Genomic DNA, 12,500 nt, shown 5'->3' with positions numbered 1-12,500 from the left:
CAGCAACAGGTTTCAGTGTCTTTTGTTATGCGTGGATGAGTGAGTAAGAGTGTGTATGTGTGTGTGTGTGTGTGTGTGTGTGTGAGTGAGAGTGAGCATGAAAGTGAGAGTAAGCTCATATAGGGATTGAGTCACAAACATGATTACCATTCATTTTAACAATAATGCGACAAATTAGCAATTGTATTGATAAAGAATTATTTCAACGACCAAATTGACTTCAACACTTAATGTGACAGTGTATGCATTAGTGAACGGTGACATGAAAAATTATTTGCCAGTTTTCTCGCAAGCAAATCTTCCTTGGTCAGAAATGTACTACGCAATCCACGATTCTATTTAATCTACGTTTCGGATTCGCTACAAAATTCTGATATACCGAGGTAGCCATGTCTGTGATAGGCATGTCAGACTACATTAGGTTTCATTGGGGTCCCAATACCCAGGTTGCCGAATGAAATTATCTGAACTGAACGAGACATTAAAAATCTATAAATAACCCATTCTACTCTGCGAATCTGTGATGGGCGCTTGTAACTTGCCCTATGTATATCCAACTATCATGAATCACATAATCGGCTGGGATTTACCCAGAACATGCCAGTAACTTCTAGAGGTGAAAAGGGCGTGATTGATAAGGGCATAATTATTCTAACATAATCCTAATCCTACATTAATGAATGTACGTAACTGTGGATCACACCGACTCAAACAAAAGTTGCCGATTGGACGAATAACTTCAGTTTTATTTATTTACCTACTATGTAACATCAGAGTATAGATCTATTAGGCGATTTATGCAATCCCGGGTTATATCTGGCATCTCTGTGCACTATGATATGAGGAATATACTACCGCTATACTGAAATAATAGATTCAATCACATTACAAGCTCCATTCTAGTACCGATAGAACGTGTCACCATTGAGCAATGTAATGATGCTACGCTTATCCCTTGAATAACTACCAACAACCAAATAAAGGAAACACCAAACTGTCTCTCACAACCATGGGTCTACCCACTCAGGCGACTGACCAGAAGCAAAAAGGGAAAGTGAGGTCAAGTCGAAACGAGGAGGCAACCAAGCTATTAATAAGCGTAGAAATAAATGGTATGATATACGTGATAGAGATAAATGAAGCCAGTAAGAGAATTAAACAAAGTGAAAGAGTAAGAAAAAGTGAATTTCTAACAGTCAATCACGAAACTCCTATTAAAAGAGAATGAAGTACATAGGAGTTAATTCTAAGTTTGAGAGAAAATGACGAACGCATTGAATTCGTTGTAGTTGATACAATATCAAAAGCCACCATCGGCCAATTTAACTATGGCATTATTGTCTCTACCCATTCCCGTATAGGTAGTCAATGTCTGGGTGAAAGAATGTGAGGAGCTAGCTGCTGCCCATGCAGCAGGCTCCCTCTCTCCACACAGCTGAAGGATCCAAAGGAACGGCATAGACCAATACGGGACTCTGGTCCCGGATTTTTCCACAGGGTTGACTCCTGAAGCTTTTTTCATCCTATAGATGCCACAAGAGTGACTGAACTACAAAGCGGCAGTTGTTTTGTATAGATATATATCGAAGGCCACTATCAGTCAATGTCGACTATGGCATTATTGTCTCTACCCACTACCATAAAGTTGGAGTCAAGCCCTGGACAAAATTATGTGAGGAGAAAGGTGTTGCCCATGCAGCAGGTTCCCTCTCTCCACGCAGCTGCTGGATCGAAAGGATCGGCATAGATCGCACCCGCGGCATCGCAGGAGTTACCAGAACGAGGTCACAAACGACAATAAACTGCCTCAAGGACTTTGGCTCCGGATTTTTCCTCAGGGTTGAAACAATATGAATCTCTAATAATGAGATAAATTAATTAAATAATTAATGAATGATATTTTGTGTTTGCTGGCAATACCGTCTCCTCACAGTAATGCACGACCTAAGGTCAGAAGGTTAGAGAGAGAGAGTGAGAACGCTGCCATTTCATTATACCGTAAGAATTTAAGAAATTACCGCAGTTGCACTTTTGCCCAGCAAACCCAACGTGAGAGTAACTGCACTATAATTTATACACTCAACACATTTATGGGAAAAGAAAAGGAAAAGAAATTAAAAAGCCCATGTACTCACATGGTTTTGAAGAGGCGATGGTTCTGAAGTGACATGGAGTGCATGTGGTAACCACATGAAACCTGAGCTAACCAATGATCCTTCATCAGGGAAGTAGTTGTTTAGGTAACCACTGTTGGTGGTTTTCATCTCGCCATCATATCTATGATAGACTCACCTACTACCTATCTAGGTTTGATTGGTGTTCGTCAAACACCGCATCGGTGATGGACGAAATATATATATATATATATATATATATATATATATATATATATATATATATATATATATATATGTGTGTGTGTGTGTGTGTGTGTGTGTGTGTGTGCGTGCATGCATGTGTGTGCGTGCATGCATGTGTGTGCATGCGTGCGTGTGTGTGTGTGTGTGTGTGTGTGTGTGTGTGTGTGTGTGTGGTGTGTGTGTGTGTGTGTGTGTGTGTGTGTGTGTGTGTGTGTGTGTATGTATGTATATCTATCTATCTATATATCTATATATACATATATATAAAACACACGCATATCAATATGTATCTATCTATCTATCTATCTATCTATATATATATATATATTATATATATATATATATATATATATATATATATATATATATATATATATATATATATATATATATATATATATACATACGTATATGCACACGTTTGTGTGTGTGTGTGTGTGTGTACTGTATGTATGTGTATATGGCGTGTACAGAAGCATAATTTGTGTAACCCATTAGACAACAGACCACGTGGCTGGTTGCCACGTGGCTCTAAGTTGAGTTAAGAACCATCGACTCAGTGAGGACGTAGATAACGAATTTATCTGACCTCGTCTGACCTCCCAGTTCGTGCCCAGCGCCCGACGTGGTAAGGTCGGACTAGCCTTCGCCCTCAGGGGGGGTTGGACGGACAGTGCTTTACCCAAAGACATCGTCTATTGTGTCCCATTTACATGTGTTGTGAGTTGTGAGTACGTTGACTACCATGACTGTTCACCAACAGTCCCGTTATAACTGGTGGCAGGGTGGTCATTGCGTCCTTTAGGCTCGCAACACAAACAAACCGTTTCTGAAAACCGCTCAACCCACTTCCCGAAGACCATGTCTACAGAACCATGTGGGTACACGTTTTGGGCCTCATTATTTATTTTCCCTTCCTTCTTCTCCATAAATGTGTTGAGCCGTTGGTTTTGTTGTGTAAAATTGCTAAGTGACAGCAAATTGCAAGTTCTCATACTATTCTTCCAACATCAGATCACATTACCATGTGATCACGGTATTGGTCAGCAAACATGAATATCGTTCATTAGTTAAGTAGTTAATTGATTTTTCTTGATTATTAGAGATATTGTTCCAACTGCAACAAATTTAACGCATTCATGAATATGCGTAGCTTTGTTACCTTGCTCATTGGTGACACGTTCTTTCAGCGCTTGTAACGCGATTTATATATATGGATTATTTGAGTATAGCGTTAGATCTTCGGCCATATCATAGTGCACAGGGATGCCCGATATAACTCAGAGTTGTGTAAATCACCTTATAGATCTCCACTCCGACGTTCGATAATAGGTACAGGTTATTCGTTCGATCGGCAACTTTTGAGTCGGTGTGACCTGCAGGTACGTCCGTTAATTAATGTAGGACTAGGGTTTAAGCTAGAATCATTATTCACTTATTAATCACACCCTTCTCACCCTCTTGAAGTCGCTTGCATGTTTTGGGTACATTCCAAGCGATTGTGTGATTTGTGATAGTTAGATACCCGTAGTGAATGTCATGAGCGCCCATCACAGATAAGCAGAAGAGAGCAGGTTATTTATAGATTTCCCAGCTCAGCTCGCTTCATTGTACAGCATTTTGGGTATAGGAACCCCCCATCAATGAAGTCTGACATGCATAGCTAAACATGGCTACCTCGGCAGTTCAGAATTTCTGACTCGAGAAGATTTTTTTTTCATGTCACCATTCATTAATGTGTACATTCTCTCTCATATTCAACATGTTGAATTCAATGTGGTATTTGAAAAATTTTGTATAAATAGCATTTGCTACTTTATCTCAGTTTTGCTATACTGAACATTAAACTTCGTGTTTGTGATATATTTTCTGTGTGAGGTCACTCTCACTTTCGTTTTCATTCACGAACGCTGTCGCTCACACACATACACACACACGCACACACTTACTCACTCACTCACTCACTCACTCATCCATGCAGAACAGAAGACACTGAAACCTTTTGATTAATAGAGTTTGTTGTTGTAGCTGCCGGTATAAAGATCTATGATGTATCTCTTTAGCCCGCGATTTTGTCAGTCGTGATGAGTGACTCATACATGATGTACAATTTCTTGTTTTACATACATTTCTTCTCTGTGTGACGACAATTGGTTTAAGTAAATCCTTGCGGATTGCCATTGTTGTTTCCATCATCTACTCTTATATCTATCACAGACGGTTGGTAGTTCAAGCCAGGTCCATGTGGATCAGTACTGACGTCTATCTCTCCTATTTTCTTCTTTATCTTTGTGAAATAAACGAAAACACAAAACGAAAATAAAGTAAAAACGAACATTAAAAACTGCAAATTTATATAAATAACCGGCTAGTTGTACTTAACCCCCTCTTCTCTGTTACCTTTCTTTTTCTCTTACTATCTGGCCCTTACGTGTATAATCTGGTTTACCGACAATAACCGACACGGCACCGAAGGAGGACCCTCCTGCAGAAATGGTCACCTTAGGATGCTGTAGAAAGGACGTCACCAGAAAATCACCAGAATCCTGTGGACCAGGATGTTCGTCAGAGCAGGTATTAAGCTGCCCCATGATGTAGTGGAAGGGCGCCACCTGCCGGGATGCCCGTATATCCAGCGAAGGACCAGGAACTTGTCAGTGCAGGTACCAGTCGCCCCAGGATACTGTGATGGGCACCACCTGCCTGGACGCCCACAGATCCGTCAACTCCAGGAGCTCATCAGCGCAGGTATCAGCCGCCCTGAGATGCCGAAGAAGAAGCCCCTGCTTGGACGCCCATAGATCCAGATTGAAGATTACGAAGATGAGTGGACGAGCATGCAGCCGAGAAGGACCTGGACGAGATCTTTGAGGATGTGTGGACGAGGACGCCGCCGAGTTAAGCCTGGACGAGGACGAGCAACTACAAAGAGTGCAACAAGGATAATGCACACGAGAACGTGGATCACCACTTGAGGCCAATCTAAGGTGCCTCGAGGGCGAGGCATGAGTAGGTGCCGAGCAATATGGCGTGTACATAAGCACAATTAGATGACAATTTTATCTGACCTCGTCTGACCCAGTTCGTGCCCAGCGCTCGACGTGGTAAGGTCGGACCAGCCTTCGCCCTCAGGGTGGGTGGCCAGACACGTGATCCCGTGCAGCGTTTTACCCTACGACATTGTCTTGATGTTCCCTTACTATTTTGTACTCTTAGCTATAAAGACCCCTGCTAGCCATTGTAATAGGGTTCTGAGCCCATTATATTGGGTGTGAGCGCATATCAGTGTGTGTGTGTGTGATATATATATAATTATATATATACATATATACATATACATATATATATATATATAATATTTTATATATATTGTGTGTGTGTGTGTGTGTGTGTGTGTGTGTGTGTGTGTGTGTGTGTGTGTGTGTGTATGTGTGTACAAGGATACACACACACACACACATTTATATATATATATATATATATATATATATATATATATATATATATATATATATATATATATATATATATATATATTTATATATATATATATATATTTATATATATATATATATATATATATATATATATATATATTATATATTACATATATATGTATGTATATATATGTAGATATTTTAAAATCCAAGGCGATAGTCTTCGTCTGTTATTCACTATTTGTCTTTAAACAACCATATTGCCATATATAAATATACGTGCCCCTCTGATTTAGATTTCTTCGCCCGTGTGCACGGAGCTCGAAGTTATCATGATGGATTGGCTAGGCCAACTGTTAGGCTTACCCAAGGAGTTCCTGGCAGCCTCTGGGGGAACGGGTGGAGGCGTTATTCAGGTAATCAAGGACTGATAATATGGTTTTATATGTGATGTAGGAGTACCAATGATTATGAGCGCAAAATTATATCATATATTATTTCTAAAAAACAGGGATCAGCTAGCGAATCGACATTGGTGGCCATGCTGTCTGCTCGCTCCAAAATCACAAAGACCCTTGAGAAGACCCTCCCTGACTTTGACCCTGCCATCGTTACCAAGCTCGTCTGCTATTCTTCTGGTGGGTTGTTTTATTACCTTGTTGCCCTATTAATGTTGTCTTTTGAACTTTGATGTAGCTTCTAGTGTTTGTGTCACCAAATGATAGATGTATCATTATCCTCGAGTTATGATTGATTGATTGATTATTTCAAATTATCTGCCGCATCAAAAAATATTAAAATATTTAAAACTTGAAAAACTATAAATAAATATCTTACAAATAACAATCAATATCATATTAAAAATTAAAGTATAAATATTATGCTCTAAATGTATAAAAAAATATTGCATAAACATTATGCATAATTAAATTTTATTGAATACATTAGTCTCCCTAAGAAAACTAATAATACCTTCTATGTCACAATCCTCTCCAATACATTTTTCACTGTATATGGGTGAGACAAGTACATACGTCTTTGGTCTGAGAATGTTTCACATCTTTCCACTACATGTGCGGCCATTTATGGCTGTTGGCATCTCTCACAAAGTGCTTCGCTTTTAGCCATCATCGGTCCATGAGTCAGTCTTGTGCCTGATTCTTAGTCTAGTTAATACGAATTCTACTTGTCGGCTGGGATGCATGCTGGTCACCCAATTGCCAAAGTCATCACTAATCTCTCACAGTTTATTTCTTGAGGTATGTCTCCATTGTTCCTTCCATTAATTGCGAAGACAACTCCTGATGCTGGGTTTCAAGTCGGTGTGTGGGAGACGAAAATGAGCATCACAGGACTGAGCGGCAACTGCCTTGGCCTTCCGATCATCTTGCTCATTTCCACTGATACCAACATGTGCTGGAATCCAACATAGAGTTATCTTTTTACATGTTAACATCAGTGCAAGCCAATCTTGAACCTCCCTCACCACTGGATATGATGAGTTTAAGGTCTTGATTGCTTGTAAGGCACTACAAGAGTCACAATATATAAGAATAGAATGGTTCATAAGATCTCTAGTCATCTTGACTGCTGCAATGATGACATGTAACTAACTACTAGAGAAAGGCTGCCAAATACAGCCTTCCTGCTGCTCACTGCTGCAAAGCCCACACCATTTTAAAATTTTGGACCATCTGTACATACTGCATCTGATCCTTGATACTTAAAAGTGTATTGAAGACTTCTGCTTCGGGTCTCTTCCCTTTCCCAATTCCAAATAAATCCAGCTCGACTCAATTGATTCAGGGGGGAATTGGGGAATTCCAACAAGATTCTTGATTCTCCTACCATAGGATCGGCTATCTTCAAGGGGGTGTAGGAGATCCCGGAACCATTTGTAGTCTCATGTAGTAAATCAGGTTAATATAGCCCTGGTGTAGTGAGAGAGGTGGTTCTCCACTCGCAGCATACAGGGACTCCACAGGTGGAGACCTGAAAGCCCCTGTACGGATTCTGAGAGATTCATTATGAACCAAGTTCAACATCCAGAGAACAGTGGGAGTTTCAGATGAACAGGTCTCACATCCATAGTCAAGTTTACTACGAATAGGCATTGGGCGGTCTGCAGCCCAAGATGGATGTGAAAGAACCCACAAAATACTAAATGCTTTTGTAGCCTTCACTTTTAACTGTTTGATGTGAAGCACCCATGTATGCCTTGAGTCAAAAATTGTACTTTACCTCTTGGACAAAATGCAATGGGTTTGCTCCTAAATAGAGGCAACTTTCCTCGTTTGTGGAAATGTATAGCCATAGTCTTGCTTGAATAAAATTTGAACCTATGGTATGTTGCCCACAGTACAATCTGATTTATTGCAGTCTGCATGTGTCCTTGTACATGTAAGCTTTTTCCTGAGCAGTACAGTGTAAAGTCATCAACATACAAACTACATGAGACAGCACCTTTACGATGTCATTTATAGCAGTGGCAAACATGGTCACAATTAAGACACTCCCTTTTGGGACCCCTTCCAGCTAATCTTCCAGGTTAGAGAAACTGTTTCCCACTCAAACTCTAAACCTCCTATCAGCAAGGAAGCCTTGCATGAAGGTAGGTAATGCTCCTCAAAAAACCAATGTCATGCAGCTTCATGAGTATGCCATGCTTCCAAGTAGTATCATAAGCCTTTTCAAGGTCAAAGAAGACTGCTAACATCTGACATCGCTGTGCGAAGGAATTCTGTTAGCAGTTTCCATCCTCACAAGTGCATCTGTGGTCTATCTCAATTTTCTAAATCCATGTGATGTGGGGTCGCTGGTGAGAGAAATTAGTCTGTAATTCCCTGGTGTGGAAGCATCCTTGCCAGGTTTAGGGACAGGAATGATTATAGCCTCTTTCCATGTGGATGGCACTGTGCCCTCCCTATGGATCCTATTGAATAGGTCTAACAGGAACTTTTAGGAGCTCTCCAGTAAGTGAGATATCAAGTTGTATGGAAGTTCTGCAGCAGTCCTACTGAAGAATGACACTGGGTGTCACTTCTGTTCAGCCCAAAAAGTGCAGCATTGGGCTGTGTAAGACGCTCTAGAGGAGATATCTATCATGGATTTCGCTAGCTTATTTGCAACATCTTTTTTGTCTGTGAGGATTATACCATCTATCTTCAGAGCTGGTGGTAACATGGATGTGTTCTTTCCAGTGTTTTTATGCACCTTGTTCCATACCCATGCTAAGGGGGTCCTACAGTTAATCGAGGAGACATACTGTCTCCATGACGTCTGTTCATTTCGACGGTACTACCCACTACTTTTGGGAATGGAGTTTCTGCTGCAAGGTGAATTCGTGATTTGAAATGATTAACAGCATCTTGAACACATTGGAAATCATTCACAGATCCTTGTAATACTACAGTTGATACAAAATGATTCCAGTCCACATGTTCAAGTTGCTATCTCTGCATTCCCTTGGCTGCAATACCATTCACCTGCTCCAAAAGTATTGGAAAGCAGTTGCTTCCATGTAAGTCTTCCATGACCTGCCAAGTGAAATTCAACTGTGAATCGGGTGAAATAATTGACAGGTCAACATTGGAGAATATCCCAGTTTGAATTTGGAAATGTGTGGGAGTGTCACTGTTCAGTAAAACTGCATCTACTCTTGAGAACAAGGACTCCAAGGCCTTTCCTCGAGGGTTGCACAAAGTGTCTCTCCAAGAAGTTATGCCGACCATTGAAATCTCCCAAGTGTAGAAATGGATGTGGCAACTGACCAAGTAGATCTTGTAGGCATACACAAATTGGGTTACATGAGCTATCAAATGTTGCAGTTCTTCCTATTTTGCATGAATTCCCTGACAGTTCCATTGGATTAGGGTATCCAGTTCTTCATAAGGTGTTTGGCAACACCTGTGGTTAAGGCCTGCCCCATACCTTTAGGCTGTCCCTTTCCAGGATCTTTGGAGTACCTTTTGAAGGGTTCGTTTACCTATGGAACTAGTTTCCACAGGCTTCCTTTGGACAGGCTCAGGATTTCTTTGCCTGGGCAAAGGGCGTGGTGGCAGCTGGAGCTGTCACCATTGAGGTCCCTGGAGCCCTGCCTGACAGCTCCAAGGATCCCACTCTGAGTGGAGTCTTTTGAACAGGCTCAGGATTCCTTTGCCTGAGCAAAGGGCATACCTTAGCCTTTGTTTCAGGTGCATTCTGCCTAGCAGCAGAGGCCCCTGTGGATGTGGTGGCAGCTGGAGCTGTCACCGTTGAGGCCTCTGGAGCCTTGACTGATGGCTCCAAAGACCTTACTTTGGGAGGAAGAGTCTCCTCAATAGACTCCTCACTCCTACTCTGTTTCTGGTGGAACAATTCACCAGAAGCAGTTTCAGCATTTGGGGATTGAGGTTTAAAGGTAGTGGCAGAGTGTGTGGTGTAAGAAGTATTGGAGGGCAGGGGATGACAGGAAGGAGGATGGGTTAGAACCGAGGCAAAAGACTTTCCCAGCTGTGCAAACAGCACACGGGCACATTGCTTTGCCTCTGGAAAACTAACTTTCTCCTTGTTCCTTTTTTCAAATTTGTACATTTTACATTGCTCTGATGAAGCTTCATGAGCTTCTTTGCAGTGGTAACAGCATATTGGGCCTGGACAGTCGTCATCTCTTTGATGACCTTGTACCACACTTTACACACACTCTTGGTTGTCTATTTTCCTTAAAACAGCAAGAGTTGGCTCCATGCCCATAACCCTGGTAGCGGAAGCACTGCATAGGGTTGGGCACATACGGTTTTACCTTGAGGTGGTACCATGCCAACTTAACTGATTCTGGAAGAACTAACGTTTCAAAAGTTAGGAGGAGAGCTGGTGTCGACTGTTCCAAACCATCAACTTTCATCTTAAAACGTTTTACTGCCACTACATTATTAGCTCCTCTAACAGTTTCTCCTCAGAATACCTCATCAGGACTCGGGAAAAGACAATTCCCTTATACTGATTGAGTGTTTTGTGAGGAGAGCATGAAACTTGAGCCCCAGGATTGTCACGTCTCACACGCAGACGGTCACTTTCTTCTGGTGACAAAACCTCAACTATCAGGCTACCATCTCGCTGTGGGGTGATGCAATGGCACACCTGAACCATATTCAGATGTACTTCAAAAATATCAAGATCCAAGATTGATACACCATCAATGATCTTCATTACTAGGTACTTATTATATAAGATACTTTCATATTTAACAGGTAAGATTTCCTTAATGGCTTGAAGAATCTTCTCCTTCTTACCTGGTTTGGGAGCCCGTGAAGCATTATGATTTCCATCCTTGCCCTTTGGAAGCTGGAATGGTTCCAGAGTGACATGTGACATTCCAGAGGGAATGGCTAGGGGATTGCATAGGACGTAAGGGAGAGAGCTAGTTCTTTGTAAATTTGTAGAAATCATGCAAATTAGAATTCTTCATTTCCTCAGACCCCCCCTCCACCTACTATGGAGTCCAATGAGGGAAGCTATAGTTGGCGCTCAAATTCTCCTAATAGCCACAGGAGTATTGAGGAAATATACGCAGCCACTATTACTGATGGCAGTGGAGGGACCTATGCACTGCCGACTGAACAGTACCTGCTTGACCCCAGCCATATTTGACCAGCCATTTAACTTGACCGGCCCTTTATCAAGGTACCTGTCTAACCAGAATAGAGGATCAAAGAGATGTGTTGCTAGCTGCAGGGGACAGCATGCAGCATAGTTTATACATATCTGAATATGTTGTGTAATACTTTGGTTAAGCACAATGCAGCTAGCGGTGCTCTTGAGATTTCTCCCGGTATTTACACTATACCTTGTAAGGATTGCCCCAAGTTTTACATAAGGGAGACTGGTAGAGCTTTTGAGAAAAGAATTAATGAACATATATGAGATGTTAGATTTGCCAGAGAATCAAATGTGTGTTTCGTTTATTTACATGATGAAGGTCACCGGCTTAACTGGAAAAGCGCTAAATTAATTAATAAATCTGCAAATTCGTAAGAAAGAAAAATGTTAAAATCTCTATTAATTAGAAAAATGCCTAATTTTAACTTGAGTGCTGGTCAATTGAGCTTGAATGATCTTACCTCCTCGTTAGTTAGCAAAGCCCCCCAGACTCTTCGACCTCGACCCTCCTCCTGAGACCTGATTCAGCTCTTGTTAGCCCTGTCTCTCTGTCACTATATATACTTGCCAAAATTATCTCCTTGTATCCATTTCGTTTTTTTATTCGTCTGAAATGTTATGATTTAGTTTAATTTTCTACTGTGGCTGTTTCCCTTTTCATATATATGTATAGTCAAATGCATGCTCACGGGAGTATACCCTGGCGTAGTCAGCAGGCCGTGCGTGGCTGCATATAAGTCCACACTAGACGGGGCCAACCCTGCTGGAGGGGCTTATAAGTGGCATCCAGGCTTAACTACTCCTCCTTCCACCAAGATACACATAAGTCAGTAGGTGGGAGGTAACTCGGCTCCCTACCTCTCAATTAGAAAACCATGACTGGCCCTCAATCACTGGAGGCGAAGGAGCCCCTAGTTACGGCGGCGATCAGGATCGCTCTGGAGCAGAAGGTGCTAAGAATCCCCAGTTAACAACAGGCCACCCAACGTTGATGAACCTTTGCACATAGAACGACAATGAGAACTGAATCCGACTTACTAACATTACTTGAGGAACTCTCTTTCAT

The 12,500-nt window shown here is 41.4% G+C and overlaps 1 protein-coding gene across 1 annotated transcript in view; it reads left to right on the top strand.

Annotated features, from left to right (window-relative positions):
- LOC119578738 (aromatic-L-amino-acid decarboxylase-like) overlaps positions 1 to 12,500 on the top strand; it is a 149,702-nt gene that overhangs the window by 34,689 nt on the left and 102,513 nt on the right. Inside the window, exons 5-6 of the mRNA XM_037926352.1 lie at positions 6,094 to 6,213; positions 6,309 to 6,435. Coding sequence (XP_037782280.1) covers positions 6,094 to 6,213; positions 6,309 to 6,435 — 247 coding nt within the window. The remainder of the gene's footprint in view (positions 1 to 6,093; positions 6,214 to 6,308; positions 6,436 to 12,500) is intronic.

This window comes from Penaeus monodon, chromosome 2, assembly GCF_015228065.2.
Source record: "Penaeus monodon isolate SGIC_2016 chromosome 2, NSTDA_Pmon_1, whole genome shotgun sequence".
Taxonomy (NCBI): domain Eukaryota; kingdom Metazoa; phylum Arthropoda; class Malacostraca; order Decapoda; family Penaeidae; genus Penaeus; species Penaeus monodon.
Note: the sequence above shows the minus strand (reverse complement) of the source record. Positions and strands in the feature narration are given on the sequence as shown.